This window comes from Amblyomma maculatum, chromosome 8 (genome assembly GCF_055883805.1).
Source record: "Amblyomma maculatum isolate TAMU_Amacu chromosome 8, ASM5588380v1, whole genome shotgun sequence".
Taxonomy (NCBI): Eukaryota; Metazoa; Arthropoda; class Arachnida; order Ixodida; family Ixodidae; genus Amblyomma; species Amblyomma maculatum.
The window spans coordinates 81,696,332-81,715,669 of NC_139351.1; the positions used below are offsets into that span (position 1 = coordinate 81,696,332).

The window sequence follows — 19,338 nt, forward strand, 5'->3', positions numbered from 1 at the left end:
ATCCAAGTTATTTGCATGCTTCAAACGTGAAAAAGGGCAACATTTGCTAGAAACATTCGCTGGGGCTTGTCTTCGAACTATTTGACTTCATCGTGTTCGGTAGCATCAATATGTTTGCGCATGGCTCACTAGCCTGATCTGGTCATTGATTCGCATTGCTTGTTGCGGAAACACCTTTTGCTCCAGTCCTGCATGCAGGAGTCAGTGGTAGTCCTCAAATGTCGCGAGGTTGGGATTCCTTCTCAGTTGCGTCTTTGACTATCTTGCTGCCTGTCTGATTGGTAATGTAGTTCCTTGCAAGAGGACAGCGCTTAACTATCCGAGAACGAACATTTGTAGACCGCAACGAGCGCCTGAAGTTGGTTAGTCGGCCTGGCGGACAGTGAGTTCTTGTCGGTAAATTGAGCTACCAGACGAGAAGAAGATAAAGAAGACGGAGGCAGAGTATAGAGCTCAGACGGCCGTGGTTCCCTTGGTAATTATATTCCAAATTTACAAACTTCCAAATTTTTGCTTCATATTTTTTCCTTTCAATCAGTTTAGTGATCTTAAATCTTATGTTTTTGTTTATTTGACAATTACTTTAATGCCCTAATTCAGTTTATGTAAGACATTTGGCAGTCCACACTATACCCTGGCCAACCCCCTTCGTGGGTATGTGCCATATATCAAGGCAGAAGAAGAAGAACAATAAGAAGGCCGTAGTTACAACGTTGCCATGGGTCTGTACGACGAGCAAGACGAGTTATTCAACCGGCTTGTGGACCGGCGGCCGGCCTGCGCTTCCCGGAACATGTACCGTTCGGGCGATTACGACTTCCTAATCCTGATTGGCTTCCTGGCAGCCGTAATCGTGGTGTTCGTGCTCTTCTTCCAGTACGACTTCGGCCACAGGTTTCGCCCCTCGCCATGGACGTCCTCCTCTTCTATCGCCAGTACAGATAACGACCAGAACCTCCGCAGGAACCGCGAGGCCCCGAGGAACCTCGCCAGTTCTGCCGCGGTCCACCCTGTCGAAGAAGCAGCCGGTGAGTCAGCACCGCATCTCTTGGAGCCTTGTTCACAGATTTATCGTTAATTAAAACTTGCCTAACTTTAACTTCTAGGTTGTTCAAGGTGTCGTGTTGGTTCTGGCAATATTAAGCGCGTTAAGGATGCCATAATTTAAACTCAAAATTATGGAGCAAGCTTCCGGTGGCACTGAAAGTAAAATTGTCAATAGGTTGTGATGTGTTGCGGGTCAGTGCTCCACAGGTTGCTATTTTACTCCACAAAAAGCCACAGTGCTTAGTGATATTAACATTGTGTTGCTTTATTCGGTTAAAACGCTTCGGTAGACCGGTGCTTATAACTTTATGTAGTGATTTAACCTTTGCTTTAAGAAAATAAATTTAAAAGGTTACTACTTTTATGGGGAAAAACACAGTGTGAGTGATGAATATAAGCGACGTATCACGTAAACCCAAATTGTGTCTGGCTACAGTGTCCAACTACAATAGGGGCGACGTCCTGCGCTTTCATTAGGTTAACAGAAGATCTTGAGACAGTAGGCTACACCAAACATTTAAATAAAAGCGTGTTGAGATAACAACGAAGGCACAGGAACTGACACTCTTCCGGCGTACATTGGGAAAATATAATAAGGAGCGTGACAGAGGGAGTCGAAAAGAAAAAGAACGGGGACATGACGAGTCACCTAGACACTTTTAATATCAACCACTTTACTGTGACACATGGCGTAATCAAGAGTTCAGCTTTGGTGAGTTCAATTACATTATTATATAACAACTTTTATGTCAAATTGGGATTAGTGATAGCCTGCCTGTTCAACTTCGAGCAGACAGCGTGTAATTTGGGTATTGCGTAATTGAGTCGATTAATGACCGGAGGATCCATGACGTTTGCTTACAAGTAGTTTGAACCTTATGCTTACAGCCCACGGCACGAAGAAGCTTGCCTGCACAAGTCTCACGCATTAACCAAGGTCACGGAATAAAATTCCATGTGTCCTGAACTTCGTTCAGAAATAAGTTCTTTTCTTTGAAGCTTACCATTCGACACTTAGCGGAAACGGGGACGTGCACTGGCAACACTGGGCAGCGGGGAGGAAGGCAAAATGGCGTGCCTTTGAAGTGAGCATGGAGGTGAAAAAGAGTCAAGGAGAAGCCTCTTATACCTCTCCATATTTGATGCCGGACTGGAGGGCTCTTCCTCGCCACTTGGACAGGCGTATGCAGCGTTTCAGCACTTCTGCGCCCGCTCTGCTAGCCACGTGAAGATCAGAGTACCATAATCGGAACAAACAGACTATATCCGGTTGAGACGGGCAGCCAACAGCTGTCGCGGGCTTTCAAAACCGCTTACGACGACATTCTGAGGGAGTAAACGCGCAAAAATGAATACCAACGCTCACTGTGTGTCTCCATTATCAACTTTATCACCAGCCTAACCATACAACTGCAGGGTAAAGGCATCTCCCGCACTCTTCCAATTTCCCGGTTCTATGCTATATGCCTCCACCTGACCCCTGCAAACTTTGCAATCTCATCCGGCCACCTAATTTTCTGCCGCTTCCAGCTATGCTTCCAGGAATTCAATTGTTTACACTTCATGACAATTGGTTATCCTCGCCTCACACTACGTGTCATACCTATGCCAATTTCGTCATCTTGATATCCCCTAGAATGTGATTAACTCGATTTTTTTTCGCTTACACACTCTGCACGCTTCCTATCTCTTAACGTCACACGTACCATTTTCCATTCCATGGCCCTCTGGGTTGTCCTCACCTTAAATAGAAATTTTTTCGTCGGCCTCCACGTTTCGGTCCCGAAGGTGAGCACAGGTAAGATGCATCTGTTGTGTACTTTCCCCTTGAGCGATACCGGCAAGCTGCCAGTCATAATCTGCAAGTAGATGCTAAACACGCCCCATTCCAATCTTCCGCAAGATCGCATAAATGCCAAGTTGCATAAAAACACGAATTCCCAAGCCCATTGGGCCTGCTTTGTAACATATTCAATTGGGTGATGCACACTTTGAATGAGGTGAAGTGTGACTAAGCCCAGTGGCCCTAGTGAAAGAACGTGACCTAGACCACATTTTTTGTTATGTAGCTTAGAGAGCGAATATCTCTCGTATGCTTTTCTTGCCCCATAATGTGCGGCTTTCCGATATGCATTATATTTCATCATTTCGCTGAAGCCAAATTAAAATGCAATTTAGAATTGTATCAGTAAGAGACACGGCGACAAGAGGAACGCTCTTGGAATTTTTTTTTTCCGTTTTAACGTCGTATGCTTTGCGTTTGTAAGCTAGTTTAAACAAACTTGTAAATTGCGAGATGCAATTCATGATTGCCTGAATTCTTGAAACTTCTTGTATTGTACATAGTTGCATCTTATTAATTCTGCCTTCGTGAATCGCTGGTTTCTCATCAATATATACTGAAAACCTTCAATTAATATTCTCTATTTATTTAGTTCAAAATGTGTACGTTCTTTTGTGTATATCAGATAATTTCCTAACGCTTAATGATTCTGCTGAGATACAATAGCGATTAATAGAAAACCTTTGATATGCTATTAGATGTCCATTAGCAGCAAGCAAACGTCTTCGCCAGAGAGGGATGTCACAGGTTGCCAAAGCCGAAGAGAAGGGACAATAGCACTGAACGAGACAAGTACAAGACAAGTTCTTTTATCCTCCCGCTCCTCGTTTCTTTCAGCGGCCTCTCTAAGTCTATATTTTTTTTTTTTTGTAGCGAACTGGCTCAGCGGTCATTTTCTTAAAAAACTGAAAAACGTTCGCAGCTGCCGAGCATCTGATCACGGCCGATTTCACCGATGTGCCCATGACTGTCATGGCTCCCCAGACGACCCGGACTATCCGGGACACCACTGCGTTCACCGTTTGCGACGGGCCTGGTTGCCAGGAGATGGCCGACGAGTTACGTTCATCCCTGGACCATAACGTGAGCCCGTGCAGTGACTTCTACCAGCACGTCTGTGGCAAGTGGCTCAGGACTCACGTGCCAGAACTTGGTGAGAAACTGCGATTGAATTTTTGAATGTTTGCATGCATGGTAATATCGCATCGAGACACTTCCAGCAACAGCAATCACTAGGCGATGAATCAGCTTTCCAGAATAAAATCCCTGGAAAGAAGGTTGGAAGATTGTTCGTTCAATCAAAAGCTTTGACCATTGACGCTACCTCTTGAATAATCTCGTTTAATTTTTCGAATACATTTTTATTTTCATTGTATACAAAAGTTATTCCAATAAAATGTTTACTATCACACCAGTGAAATTACGGCTGTCTCACCGCCATACTCCTCGCCCTTCCCCTTCTGCTGTCAAACCTTCACGACTACCCTTATTTATTGATGGTTTTCGTGGCTACCCGCAGATTGAAAGCATTTAAATGTGAAAGAAATTCACCAACCTTGCCAGTTGTGAGGGATATTCTGCTCATTACTAACCAATCTGTTTTGGCACGTGTAAGGTAGAAAAAGCTTGAATGCGTTACTGGCACTGCAGTTCTAAATAACCTTGGCCATAATCATTACTAATGAAGTTAAGCACGGCTTCTGACTTTGTTTCCCTTGATGAAATCAGCTGTTTAAGATTAGCAATGACCTTGTTTCTTATTTCACCATTATCATGGAATGGAATGTATTTACGCTTCAATGGGGGGCCTGCTGCTCTGTACCTACGTACAATACACCTACATAAATTATCCTATCTTGGTCTTGATTCCATAGATCGAGTTGCTTGGATTTGAATGCTATTTCGATGGCCGCAAGCAGAGCGCCTTGATGGGTGGTTGCCTCTCCGATTATGTTATTGCATCCCCTAATGTACTAGAAAGGTCACTTCCTGGAGGTCGTCTTGCCTTAATTTATATCAAAGGGATTGCTCTAAATATTGCCTGCAATGTTAGGCTCTCGTTCTCTCTCTCTCCACACACACACACACACACACACACACACACACACACACACACACACACACACACACACACACACACACACACACACACACACACACACACACACACACACACACACACACACACACACACACACACACACACACACACACACACACACACAGATATATATATATATATATATATATATATATATATACACTCCGTTCCACAAGCTTTGAGGTTTATCATCAACAACGGTTCTACAGAGACTTGCACAGGTAATGCATCAATGGGGCTGGAATACAATACTGCAGTGAGACCTTATCGTGAATGCATGGTAAAAGTAAAATAGAAGTTGCGTAATGAGTTTATCGAAAAAAAACGAAATCGGAAATGTTCATGATTTTATGGTGGGGGTAACCTGGGACAGTGACGGGGGCACAGACTCTGCATGATTGTGCTCCTATAGGCTCCTATAACTGATTTTGTCAAAAGTAGGAGCCCAATCACATAATGGGCGCCACACTGACTTGCTCGGGTCGCCTTTAACCTTTGCAGTACTTGAAACAGCTTGTAAAGCGATGTATTTCTCAACAATTGAGTTATTTATCAAGTCATTACAAATAATTGTCTGGTAAACCTTCACTGGAACTTCAATTGAATTTAGCGTACGTGTTATAAATGTCAAATGTACTACAACACTTATATATGGCATTTTTCCCTGTTAAATTGAACATAGTTGATGTGCAAACAATCAGTATAAGAATCGTACGGTTTACCACTCATCTAACCTTCACGTGGACAAAGCATGGTGAGTAAGCTGCATCCAAATCTCACCGAATGGTTAGCTTCCTAAACCTTAACTTAAATAATCAATGATGTAATGTCATATAAGTCTCGAGTGTATGGCTAGAAAGAAACGAGACTAAGTGCGCAGCTTCAAAAAAGAGTGAAATTATAATGATTGAGTGGGTTCCTAGTGGTGAGACTGTTAATCAATACTACGACATTGAAGTACTAAACAGACTTCGTGAAAACATTAGGCAAAAGAAAAAGTTGTGGAGTGATGGATGGCTGTTGCACCAGGACAGTGCACCTGCTCACGCAGCCCTACGCGTATTTGTCAAGCAGGTTTTGACCAGCAAAAAACAATACAGTGATGTAGCATCCCCCTTTTTCACCTGATTTGACTCCATGCGACCTTTTTTTTATTTCCTAAAGTTAAATCTTGCTCAAAGGGAACCCATTTTACCTCATTTGAAGACGTTCAGGCAAAAACGCAGAATCTCAAACCTCGTTCCAGAACTGTTACCAGCAGTACCAGCACCGAGTGCAGAAGCGTGTGAATGCTGAAGGCGACTACTTTGAAGGTCATAATGTCACAGAGAACTGATGCAGCAAGTACAAGAATTTATTGGGCCAGTCTCGTTTTTTTTTGTCACACCTAGTATGTTCCGTTTATCAATGCTACACATCAGCTTGACGCATGCGCCGAAGCGTTTACGCAGTCGGACTGGTATGCACCTCAACCATGGCGAGACTGTGCTACCGAGCACCGGTGAAACAGTTTTTATAGTCCCGACGAGTCATGGGGCCAATGTTAAAGAACCACAGGCGGTGAAAATTTGTGGAGCCCTCCACTACTGCGGTTGGAAGTTGCTTACAGCTCACGGTCTAATATAGAGTTGGAATGATACTTTAATGGCGAAAGCAAAATATGCCATTTTTGTAGATTTTGTAACATAGCTAGTATAGTAGTTTCATTACGGAAAAGGACAGTGGTACAGCTGACTAGGGCAGTTCTCCTCGCCCTGAGCTCCTTGTAGGTACAGCAGGGAGCACAAAGGAGTCTCACCCAGAGATTGTTTTGGTGGACAACATCGGCTCTGTCAAGATGACACACAATTTTGCAAGTCGTCAGCTACGACTAATCACGACTTTCACCGGTTGTTTTCGCTGAAAGGCAGGCTACCCTAGTGAAAAAAACTGTGCGAGTCACAATAACCTGATGCAGATTTCTTATACTAAACTCATACCAAATTCCTACAAATGCCATTCAATCTCGTATATTTCTCATACGTTGAATGATACTTATATGAGAAGATATGAGATTTGTACGAGTTTAGTAAGCTTAGTATGAGAAATGTCTATTAAAATATTGTGACTCATAGGGTTTTGTTCACGCAGTAGTCTGGTCAGTTTTCCTCTGCCTACGAACACTGGTAGTAACCCTTTCGCAGGCGAAGCGCTAGTGTCGGAGCAGACACTCCGCCAGCGCCGACTGGAGCGGGAGCTGCTAGTGGAGCTTCGCTCGGGCTCGGACGACGGCTCGTTGCGGTGGCCGCTGCGTCTTTGGCGATCTTGCACCGCCACTACGGGGGAGCCTCACTCGCACGACGTGTTCCGCACCATCCTCGCCAAGCACGGGTTGGCCGACTTCCCCTTCGGAGCCGCGTACCACGCCAAGGACGTGGCCTCCACGGCAGCCAAGTACGCCTTACGGCTTGGACTTTTATCAGAAAGGATGGACCGGTGTTCACAACAGGCGCAGAACATGATATAGGAACCGAACAGGGCTAAAAAACTCATGGCTGGAGTTCATCGATAGCTACCATCATAATCGGCTTCTTCTCTGATGCTGCATATGTTTCAATGTAAATGCGAGGAACTCATAAAACTCACTGAAGTGGTGCTAACTACTATATGAATGTTTGCACACAAGTAAATAAAAAAGAATACAGATGGCACAGTGAGGCTGGGAAACATATAAAGTGACAGAAGTAAGAGCGCACATTAAAACATGCGCGCCGGTGCACGCCTAAGAATATTTGCTTTGTCTTTGATATATACAAAAGGCAGATTTACGCAAAGCACTACGAACCACAAGAAAAAGGGAAAAAAAAGGTGAAAAAGTAAAACAGTGCAATAATAATAATTAATTTCTTAGTATCATATTATTGGTTCTTGTTATATAGCACTGCGTTTTTTTTTTTTTTATCCTTCTTCTGTTCGGCCTTGCGGCGATCACTCTTGAGACATGCATTCACTGTTATATTGAGAACGGAGTTCCAGATTTATGCTTTCAGATAATTATGCAAGCGCACAATTTTTTTTTATTGATATTCGGTGAAGTGTGCGTAGAAACGTCGCCTCTTTAAAACAAAATATGTTATTGGTTGCTTATAGTTAAGATCAATCTTCAAATTTAGACCAGGTACGGTATCACGATAACAATTTTGGCTCCGGGGGAGTCGCAATCATTGCACTAATAATCCTCTACGCCCTGACAAAAAAAGAAACAAGTAATGATATCTATATAAAATGATTTTGTAGGGCGCTGTAGTAGTAGAAGTAAAAACATTTATTTAAACAGATGAGTTCGGGGCACGCAGGTGTTATCCCCAAGACAGGATGAGGCACCGGAGACGTGCGTGCGCATTAACTCCTTATTCTCCGAGCGAGCTGGGCAGTCAATTGCGGAGGCCAAGAACTGCGCATGCGAAGCTGGAGTCGGTGGTTCGTGTTCAACCAGAAGAGAGGCACGCATGCGCAGAGCTGCCTTGTGAAAAAGACTGATTGCTGGAGTAATGAAGGAAACTGATTTTTAATTTCACATTGTGTCCATTTTGACGTATTCAAAAGGGTCCTGGCATACTCGGCCATACCTGCGCTCGTCGACGTGAAGGTCGTGAGGAGGCCCCTTGACGTCGTCCCGACGCCTGGTCTCGGCGCGTACGAAGAAGGATCTAAGGTGGGATCACTGCGGCGTCCTGGTTCCGACCGTTGGATCATCCGCGTGGGGCCGCCAGAGCCTCTCTTCCGGGGTTTCGTAAAAATGAGGGACGTGCACGACGAGTGGTTCATGGCTGCCGTTGAGAAGATCTCTGGATCGCGAGACATGCGTGAACTGATTAAGGTGAAAAAGTGTTCTCCTGCAGCGTTCGCCTCTGGGCTGTTTGCAGCCATGGTCACACTTCACCAAAATGCGAATAGCAGACTTTTGGACTTCCCTATTGAAAACAATTATAGAATGCAATGACGTCATACCGGATTTGTCATGTCATTTACAAATATCATAGAAAAGCCATAAAATCACACAAGATGTAGAAAACTGTTGCAATGCATGAACTTGTATACATTTCTGTGATATTTGTGTGACAATATAAGATAAACCTGTTATGAAGTTAAATCATCATATATGTGTTTTGAGTACTAATCCTGGACAAAGTTGACTGAAAACAATACCGTGATCTGAATGAAAAAAAAAAAAACACAAATCAGGCTAGAGCTCCTACGACGTCTGTATCGGGTGATTCTGCCCTTTTCGAGGGCAGAAAATGAAATCAAACGTGACGATTTTTATTTAGTGGTTCACATATGCTTGCGGAGCACTGAACTGGATCGCCGGGATGTGCGTTTATCTTGTTTAAGTTGCGTGCAAAATCTGACTTGACAGGAAATAACAAACTGAAATACACTGATTAAGCATCGGAACAGTAATGCGAGGGTGAGCGCGCTTTATGAGCTTCCCAGCCCAGCCTCGGACTGGTTGTGATACTACATTACCAGTCCTGAATCAGCGATCCAAATTGTATGTGACAATCGGCCTCGTGCCTGTCCCCGGCCCGTTCCAGCAGATTTTCAAAAGGCAAACTGCTGACTGAATTCACGCATACACTCCAACAAAACAAGCAAGCCTGCGGCAGTGTGTTTCAAATAGATATAACGCATTCAATAGTTGTTTTTGTTCAAAACGCCCAATTGGCGTTTTGAACAGTTGGCTCGTGCGTAAGTAACGATAATGTTCTGCCCGCCGAATAAAAAGGTTCTTCCCTCTGCGGTTCACAGGCTCATTTATATATGCAATCATGGTAGAAATAATAAGATGACCTCGCAGCCTTATGATGAGCATTTTCTGAATGAGCAAAATTTCGCGGACAATATTTATGGTTGCACAGGCCACGTCTGAATAATGAATAGTGAATTCGTCTGTTTGCTGTTGTGTATGTTAATATACTTGAGGTGCATAACACAATATGTCTTCCTGTAATTGCATTTCACAACACAACAGCTGAGGAAGAGCTAGTAAAAACACCTCTATCCAGACGCGATGAGCAGATTCTTCTTTTGTCCCGCCAAATTCTGCCCCTGAAAACTATTCCCTACCCTTTTCCTTCAGCACAAAGATAAGGCAGCGACAACAAAACAGGACCATTTAACTCTAGCCACTTTCATTGCGCTCAAGACGGAAACGAAGAACCCAGAGCATTGCTCGGCCGGCGCTGTCCCCATCGTTTCGAACCCCTTAAGGGGTATATTTATTGCTCTCGTGGACGCAGGAATCGACCGCCGCACCTTGCGCTCTATAATGCTGACGCTATGGACATTTTCGCCGGCCTCTTTTCCTTCCTCCCTCTCACCCCTCCCTCACCTCGTGCCGGCGAGTGTAACTGCGCCCCACTGTGCCCAAGTCGACGAAACAGCGAGCGTCCCTACGCGCTCCCAACTATATTTTGATCTCCGACCATCTTGAATCTTGTGTACCTTCGGTGGCCCCTGGACGCCTTAAATCTTGCTGCTTCAGGAACGGTTGCGAACCAGCGACGCAGAACACTGCAGGTCTGAGACTCAGAGTTCTACTCAATTCCGTCTCTTTTTGCCGGTCGGTCGGTTACACTGGCCCATGCTTCCCTCGCAACGTTCTTACTTTCACGGCATCCTACCTGGACTACGTAGTATTTTCTATAGAAGAAGCATTGATTCGCTTTAATAAAAATAGTTTCAAAAGGAATTTTTTAATCTGAAAAACTGCTCTGTGAATAATTACATTACTAAATTACCAGATCAGGAAATTAATTTGTTACATTAAAAATTACAGGAAAACTATTTAGCTTAGAGTATATCATTACACTAATTCAATTACTGCCATGTCTGCCGTCAGCCCACCGGAAGGCTATGGGCAATCGGGAGGAGCGAGTTCGTGCCGTGCTGTGGAGAGGAGGTATGCAAAGAAAAAGAGGGAAGACCTCCGTGGAGGTGTCGCCACGGGACAGTGGTAGGCAGTGCTGTCGGCAGGTGTGCCTTCCTCTCCCAATCTTCTCGAACGGCGCTAGCGTAACATCGCGTGATAATCACTCACGGCTGTTGCATTGGAACAGGGGTTTCATCTGTATCCCCAGAACTTCCACGCGACCGCGCTTGAGCGCCCGAAGTTTCTCTAACAATGCCCTTGGAATGACGCTGCATAAATTCGGTCTTCAAATGACGTAGTTAAGCTTTCTCCCACTTCAGGGCAATAAATCACTCACTGGAAAAAATTTACTAGTGGAAATTCTTAAGTTTTCTGGATCTTCAGGAAAGCAGTTACAATGAAGGATAGTGTATTGTTTCTCTCGTGAGAAAAATGCATCCTATAACAGGCATGCACAGATTAGTATGTAGTTTTGAGTAATGTTTCTTCACCGTCTGCACTGTAAACCTTTTTGACTTGTATATGGGACCTAAATTCAGCGTGGACTAAGAGCTCCAAAGCAAGACTTGGCCTGTTCCAGGCGATAAATCTCATATTCCGGCCCAGGCCAGCCTTTAAACGTGGAATGAGGGATAGCCCAAGCCTGTGCAGTTCTTTAGTGGGGATGCTTGCCTTTGCTAAGAGCCTGAGTCCTGAGCGGCATAGCAAATAAAACCGCGGCATCTCCACCGTAATAAGAAAGCATTCTATTTACAGTGCTCTTTCTCTGTGCACGTTAAAGAACCCCAGGTGGTCTAAATTTCCGGAGCCCTCCACTACGGCGTCTCTCATAGCCTGAGTCGCTTTGGGACGTTAAACCCCACAAACCAAACCAAACCTTTCTCGGTGTAGTAAAGACCATTCATGGGGTTTCGAAAGAACAGTTCTGCATTCTGGCAGCTCTGCTGTCAGTTAAGTAACATTAACGTTCAGCGTATGCTTAATTGAGCAAAATGTAAATGTTAGGCATTTTGTCCGGTTGCTCATTCTTATGCGTCATACCAGTTTCGCGAGAAGGACGCGCATAAATTTGACAAAAACACAATCGAAGTGTAAGCTAAAGGATGACAGAACAAATGCGGTGACCGTGTCTTGAGTATCGAACCGGACAAATTGCTCTTTTCGAAAAGGAAGAAATGTGAAGAAAATATTGCACGGAAACTGCTGGTTGGCAGTGTATCAACAGTTCTGGGATGCGACGTTTTCAAGACCTATGGTAACTTAAAATAAATGGCACAGCTAAGCGCTATACCGGCATTCGGTTGTAGGGATCATAATGAGTTGAGCTATCCTTGTTTACTCCCAGAGAAATGTGTAATGCGGCGCGGTATATAGGGCAACATATACTAGCCTGGAGTACACTGCAACATTTTTTGGGAGAGCGTTCTCTCAAACTTCTGCGCCAAAGTGGGTCCGCGATTTCCTTGGAACAAGATGAAATATGAGGGGCATCGCTTTACGTTCGGTGGAAATTCATGGGATTTATTTTTTCCCAAGCAGGAATTCCTAAACTGGAGATTTCCAAAATCAAAGAGAGGGAAATAGTTGGTCTTGCTTAGTTTATAAGGCGCAAAGGGCTCCTGAAACGGCCTCTTGCGGTAATATTGTACTGCATTTCGCGTGAAACTTATAATTTACGGCTAATTTTTAAAACTTGCTCCTACCCACCGTTCGTAACCGAATGTGGCGGCACCTCCCCGTGTGCCCCTTTCCCGATGACGTCATCAGGTCTTTCTGGGTGCGCCCACTCATTGAAGGCTCGAAAGTGAAGCGGCGGGACCGGGGGCGGTGGGCGCCTTCGTGAATTGTTTCCTTTGCTTTTTCTTGCGGGCCAGCCTGCGCCGAGTTGAGGGGGGAGAGGAGGAGCATCATTTTCGATCGCCGTCGCGGAGGGGAATGATGTGATACCTATTGCTTGTGCGCGTTTATTACTTTTAGTAAATAGCTTTTAATAGACCCTTTAACGTTTCAAAACGACTAAGTCTGGTGGAGAAGCTGTATTCAAGGGATCACGAATAATTAGGACAACCCTAAAATCTTTACTATGCGCTGACATCGTACACTACCGAGGCACCCTGTGTTCTGCCGTCGACTGAACGCGGTCGCAGCGGCCGAAGTTGAACCCGGTGTAACGTGCTAACCTATCAAAGGATGTCGTAGAAAGGTGGGACAGATGGGATTGAAAAATGAGCAGCTGCAATCGCAACCGCGACTTGCACAGTGAAGAGTTAAGAGGACGTCATATTGCTCATGTTAAATTCCTCAACGCAGATCGAACAGGCGCTCGTTGACTTGGCAGGTGAGCGTGCCAGTGTGGATGACTACGTGCCGACGACGGTGGGGCAGCTGCGAAACTCGCGCCACTGGAATTGGACGACATTTCTACGCATCGCCCTTCGAGGCGTCGTGGGCGTCGGAATCCGCACGCCGGTGCTGGTGAGGGGGCGGCCGTTTCAGCGGCGCTTCACCGAGATGGTCGAGAAGTTTGGATCGCCCAGCCTGCACAACTACCTCGCCCTGCGGTGCGTCCTGACGGAGATGTTAGTTGCAGAGGCGGGAAATATGCTTAAAACAAAATCCACCTGAAAGATTGCATCCTTATCATTGGAATGAGCATTAAAAAGCTGAGGTGGGCAGAACTGCAATTTCCCACTGAGAAATAAATTAGGCGGAGGTGTCATTAATGTCCATTTCCATGCGCAAGCGCATTCCATTGCTCTTACGACTGACTATCGCAGCAGAGGTTCTTCGTTTGGATTACACAGCTGACCTAGGCAACAATAGACGTCGATGCTCATCTGAGATAGAATAAACGGACCCTATTCCTTCAAATATGCACGAGTGCACGCGGCACCCTTGTGCCTTCATTTTAAACGAGAGCAAAGGTGGATTTTAATCAAAATAAATTTGAAAGAAAATAAGTACTTTTGCTGTCAAATAATTCTACATTGTTATTCATCAGAACGCTAAAATATTTATTTATCTATTTATTTCATTACCCTAAGCACCACAGGTCATTGCAGAAGGTAGTCGAAAACAAAACAAACTTATATAACGAAATATAAGTGCGATTCATGGGAGAAAATGCAAATAGGTTACGTCATTTCAATAAAGCAGTTAAAAATATAATGAGATATTTTACTAGGAAAGGAAAAACAACAAGCAAAGACACAAAACATGAGCGTAACATTTGCAAGAAAAGAAAGAATGTGCGAAACATAACACTCAACGCGGTAATATACCAGTAAAAGTCGCCTTGAAAGATGGTTGCGACAAATAAAAATGGCTAAAAATAATAAATAAGTAAATAAATAAGAAACATCGACAATGCTAAATTTAATCTTTTTATGGCAACAGCAGCTTAGTTAAAGTAGCTTTGAACTTTGAATTATCAGATATTTCGACAGCAGATATTGGAAGGTAATTCTAACTCGCAGACGTGCTGGGGATGAATGAACTGTGAAATTATTGGTGCGAAATGAAGGAACGCCAATCTTATTACGAAGGTCGGTGCGAGCTGATATTTAACATGACGGGGTTATCAATTTATTCTTGAGGATGGGGTTGTCTTGATATATCAAGTGAAACAGACAAACACGAAAAATATTTTAGGCACTGTGAAAGCATTGGTAATGATAAGCTTGCTTGCATAGGAGGGATGCTGGAGTTGCGATGATAATTTGTAAGAGTGAAGCGAGCTTCCCTGTCCTGCACAGATTCAAGTTGTCTGATCAGCGTCTTTTACTGGGGTTCCAAATAGATGCAGCAATTTCAATTTAGTACGAACTAAAGATTTGTAAAGTAGTATTTTTTGGGATTAGAAGAAAGATGGAAGTTGCTGCGTACGTAGCCCAACATGTGATTAGCGTTGTTGGTTATATGGTCTACGTGCATCTTCCAGGAAAGATCTGAAGAAATAAATACTCCTAGATACTATATGAGAGCAAATATTGCAGGTTACTAGTGTTAAGGTGATCTGAAGGCAATGTAGTGTTACGATGAGAAACACGCATGTGCTTGCATTTATTAGTGTTTAATTCCATGTTCCACGTGTTAACCCATGTCAAGAACATTGTTTATATCTGACTGAAGAAGACTTGCAACAGAGGCACTGTTAATTTTACGGTCATTCATTGCATTACGGATTATGAAGCGGTAATTAAATTACAGGGATTAAGGTAATGCCCTCTCCATCAGAGATCCTTTACTTTGCTCCTTGACATTACAGACACGCTCTCGCATAGATGGCAGCTAGACGCATCTGAGTAAAAAGGAAGCACTGTTTTCTAGTTTTAAAAGAGATTGTAATTTTTGCCTTGAGCAGCTTTTGTCACACGCAATGTGACTTCACTAAAACACTGTAGCTAAGGGCTTGAAAACATCCGCATAGCGTAAAAAAGGTTCTTAGCGTGAAGGCACAGATGTTAATCAGAGCGGTGTTAGGCGTTATTGGGAACACCTCTCGTTGATCTTTCTTTCCAGATTATCTGCAATAATTGGCTTAATGGGTATTTCTTTCGGAAGATGTATTTACCCCACCGGATGAAATATCGGTACAACTGGCAGCATTTTTATTAGAGCGGTTTCAAATTGGGCTAGTTGGTGATTTCCATGTGGAGCATTCTCATGTAGGCAACTTCTGAATCAGCCTTTATATGTGCCACATCAGTACATACTAAATGATCTCCGGCAGACTAACTTAGAACCGTCTTCCAACCCCATTCACTTAAGCGTATCTACACCCAAACTCCCTTCAGGAGTTTTAAACCTGCATACAACACTATTAGATGTAATTTCGAGTGATAAAATACCTTGCCATACTGTGCCATATCTTAAAAAAGCTATCTCTATAAAATGATCAGCTTGGCTCATGTGTATGCATGTAAACTCATTTGGTGTATAAAATGCGCACCAACGACACACGGAGCAGAATATGCTCCGTTGGTGTACAGGTCATTATCTTCATATGTGTTCCTACTACAGTATGTACGTACGCTACGCCGTATTCTTGGACTGGAAGCACTACCGCGAGGTGGTTGACGTGGCTGCTGCTCGGTTTCCGGGATGGGAGGACCGTGAGCCTCCAGAGTACGCGGCCGAACTTCGATGCCTACGGTTCCTGTCACGCCTGATGCCCGAGCCCTTCGTGTACGTCCACTGGAACGCACATCTCAGGTGGGCCACAGACGCTCACAGACGCCCACGCGAGAAACCACGGGTATACCGGCAGGTGCACGTGAGGTCAGCCATTCGTTGGGCGAGTCTTCGAGCATGTTACAGATTGCTCAAGATGCTTTTCATTCCAGACATAAATGGCAGTCACGTGTTTTGCAAACATGCCTGAGATCTCGTGGGTACGCAGAGAGAGAGAGAGAGGGACGTAAATGCAATTATTGATGGACTACCATTAACCGATATATTAGATGGAGTAGTCAGTCCTGCATTTCCAAAGCAAAGATCATCGAAACTTGCGCAGGACTAGGAACTGCTAGAGCTCCCGCGTTATGTCTGTCAGCCATTCCTACCCACGTGGCAGGTGTAGGTTTGAGCGGTGAAAATGGTCGCTGTCGCTTTGGCACGATCACATTATGTATTCGAGTAATTTGACTATTTTCCTTGATCACTTTTCTTTCTAGACATGAATCACACAAATGTGTCCAGCAGTCATGTTTGCGAGCTAAGCAGGTGGTCTAAAGCATGCGACTTGTGCTACCCTTTAACATTCGATACTTTTGCGAAAAGGCTATTGAAATAATGCCGCAATTATTTTGCCCTTCGAATTGAAAACCTTCATCGGTGTCGACGTTTTCGCATTGTCTAGTTCTAAACGTAGGGTACTCGTATTTTTGCGTTCGGATCAATATTGAAAAATTCGAAAATCGTATGAATGACCCATTTGTTCTGACGCTACATCACCATCTCCTGACTATTCCCACTGCAGGGCAAAAGCTTCTCCCATATTCTTCCAAATCAATCAGGCCTCTGCCAGATGCATCCATTTATTCACCGGAAAACTTTCTATATCATCCGCCCATCCACCTTTCTTCCGCACCCTGCTACGCTTGCGTTCCATTGCCATCCGGCCTGTCATGCTTAGTGACCATCGGTCTTGTTGCATCCTTTTTCCCTATCAAATTATTCACGCTAGCTTCCTCCTTGCATGTACCACTATCTGATCTTCGACAAGTGAAAAAGAGACAAAAGACCGATGAAAGAGAAATTTTGTCTTCTATTTCCTCGGTCTTTGCATCTTTTTTGCCAGTCCATGATATGAATCACTCCTAACTTGCCAATACAGCTTTTTTATAACATTATACGTTCCATGGTTTTCTACCTTGTCGCCATTTTGCGTTCCCGCTAACAAAAAACGGCTCCACTTAAACTGGTAACAACGCAGAGAGTTAGTCAAAGGAAAATGGTAAGCATAACTCTGATATGAAGCGTACAGAGTGAGTTAGAGGACAAACGCAAGTCCATAATATTCCAGTCAAAATGAAGAAATGCGCATTGGCAGGACGTGTAATGCAAAGACAAGATACACGATGGCCGCTAAGGACAATACTGTATTTCAAGTGAAGGCAAGCGTAGCGGGAAGTTGCAGAAATTTACGTGCGCTTAAGAGATTAAGAATTTTGCAGGATGAAATGTGTTCTCATGGCACAGAACCGGGTTAATTTATGGATATTAGAGCGGCCCTTTCCCTGCAACTTGTGCAGTCAGGATGAATATGATACATAAAAATCAAGTCGTATTTGGGGCAGTAGGGGTGCTCGTGCTCTGCTTTTTTTGTCTACATGCCTGTGGAAGGCAAAGCCTATAAGTTAATTACATTTTGCTAGGTGACTTCTAGTCTTCTGCAGATTTGAAAATTTTTGGCCTGTCGGCAGAAAATATTTAGACATTTTCTTCACTGATCATCAGAATGCTGGAGCTCTCTATACTATCATGCTCCAGGAGTCTGCATCACCTTGAAGAAGCACTGGGAGCCATGACTGAACACGTGGTCGACGACACGGTCGGGAGTGTGAGGGCGCTCAATATTACGCCCCGACTGACCAGTTTCTTCAGAGATGCCGTTTTTGGCCTTAGGAAGCAGGTATGTTGTGGTGCTTTATTGGGTGAAGTCAATGGTTTGACGGACTATTAAGAATTTGAGTGTCCACCAGATAAGGGTGGAAATAGAATAGACAGAGTAAGAACGGTCGTTTTATTTTCTATTTTCTTATTTTTATACTTGACCTTCTTTCCTGTATTTGTGCACTTTTATGTTCTCAAGTATGCAAAACGAACTAGTTCATCCCTTTGCATGGTCGTGGTCGGAACTGATCCACAAAAATGACAGTGTTGACACAGTTAAAGCGAATCATCGAGCAAAAGTTTGGTTTACTTTGGTTTTACTTCATTTTGCTTGATTTAGCTCAATAGTAGTCCGCCTCAACAATAATGTTTGTTATGTGCGCATAAAGTGTACGCAGTCGGAGACGAAGCGATTGCAAAATGTTCTTCGAGTTTTCGCTGATTGTAGACGATTTCGTATCCCAGTCTTGACTGTCGTATTTCGGATAGTTGTATTGATATATGATAGATGTAGATAACATTGTTACTTTCTCCTCACCCGCTGTTCAAGCAGTTCAGTGTGACACATATAGCCCTTTGAAAACTGCTGAAAGACGTCAGTACTGGTGTCGCATACAGGGTCAACTCAAGCAAGCACAAACAACTAATTTTAACATAGGCGACATCATAAACCACGGAACAATCAGTGCGTCTCCATGTGATCTGCCAACTACCACCTGCCAGAGCAGTACCATGATGCCGGCTGCCAAAGTTGGCATGAGATATTAAGACATAGACATTAAGCCCAGCTTGATGGAAGCCATACGAGCATACTTGTGTGGTCCATGGTTAGAGTGGCTAACTTGGGATTTAGCGGCTTTGGAAGGCTGCATTCTGATCTCAAACTCCAACCTCAGTATGAAGCTCGAGTCGGCGGCACGTGCCATTTCGGGCATGGCATTGTTTTGGGACGTTAATGAAACCGACAACCAACCAGTGTTTGTCCATTTTCCTTGCGAGCTACAAACTGTCAAAGGCACCCCACCCGACTTCTGCAGCTTTAGGGCAAAGAGCTCCAGCCTTACACGAAGCATATCTCTGAATCAAAAGCTAGTGTGTTACATCCAAATGCCCAAACTCTGCGCGTGCAGTCCTCAAAACAGCAAGCCGAGTGCGTTTCACAAACTAAGTCAGGCATCTTGGGTACGAGAACGAGACTATTGTTGCTGGAACTGCTGGATGCACATCTGAGATCGGTGCTTGAATTTGCAAATAGCAGCGTGTGTTTGTAAGCATGCACCATAACGTGAAAGGTTCCGGAATTAAATCTGCGAGTTG

At 44.1% G+C, this 19,338-nt stretch overlaps 1 protein-coding gene across 1 annotated transcript in view; it reads left to right on the forward strand.

Annotated features, from left to right (window-relative positions):
- Nucleotides 1–718: 718 nt before the first annotated feature.
- Nucleotides 719–19,338, forward strand: part of LOC146181619 (neprilysin-2-like) — a 28,319-nt gene continuing 9,699 nt past the window's right edge. Inside the window, exons 1-8 of the mRNA XM_084575814.1 lie at nt 719–1,028; nt 3,813–4,043; nt 6,218–6,304; nt 7,175–7,424; nt 8,577–8,850; nt 13,216–13,484; nt 15,928–16,119; nt 17,899–18,040. Of these exons, the coding sequence (XP_084431940.1) occupies nt 719–1,028; nt 3,813–4,043; nt 6,218–6,304; nt 7,175–7,424; nt 8,577–8,850; nt 13,216–13,484; nt 15,928–16,119; nt 17,899–18,040 (1,755 nt within the window). The remainder of the gene's footprint in view (nt 1,029–3,812; nt 4,044–6,217; nt 6,305–7,174; nt 7,425–8,576; nt 8,851–13,215; nt 13,485–15,927; nt 16,120–17,898; nt 18,041–19,338) is intronic.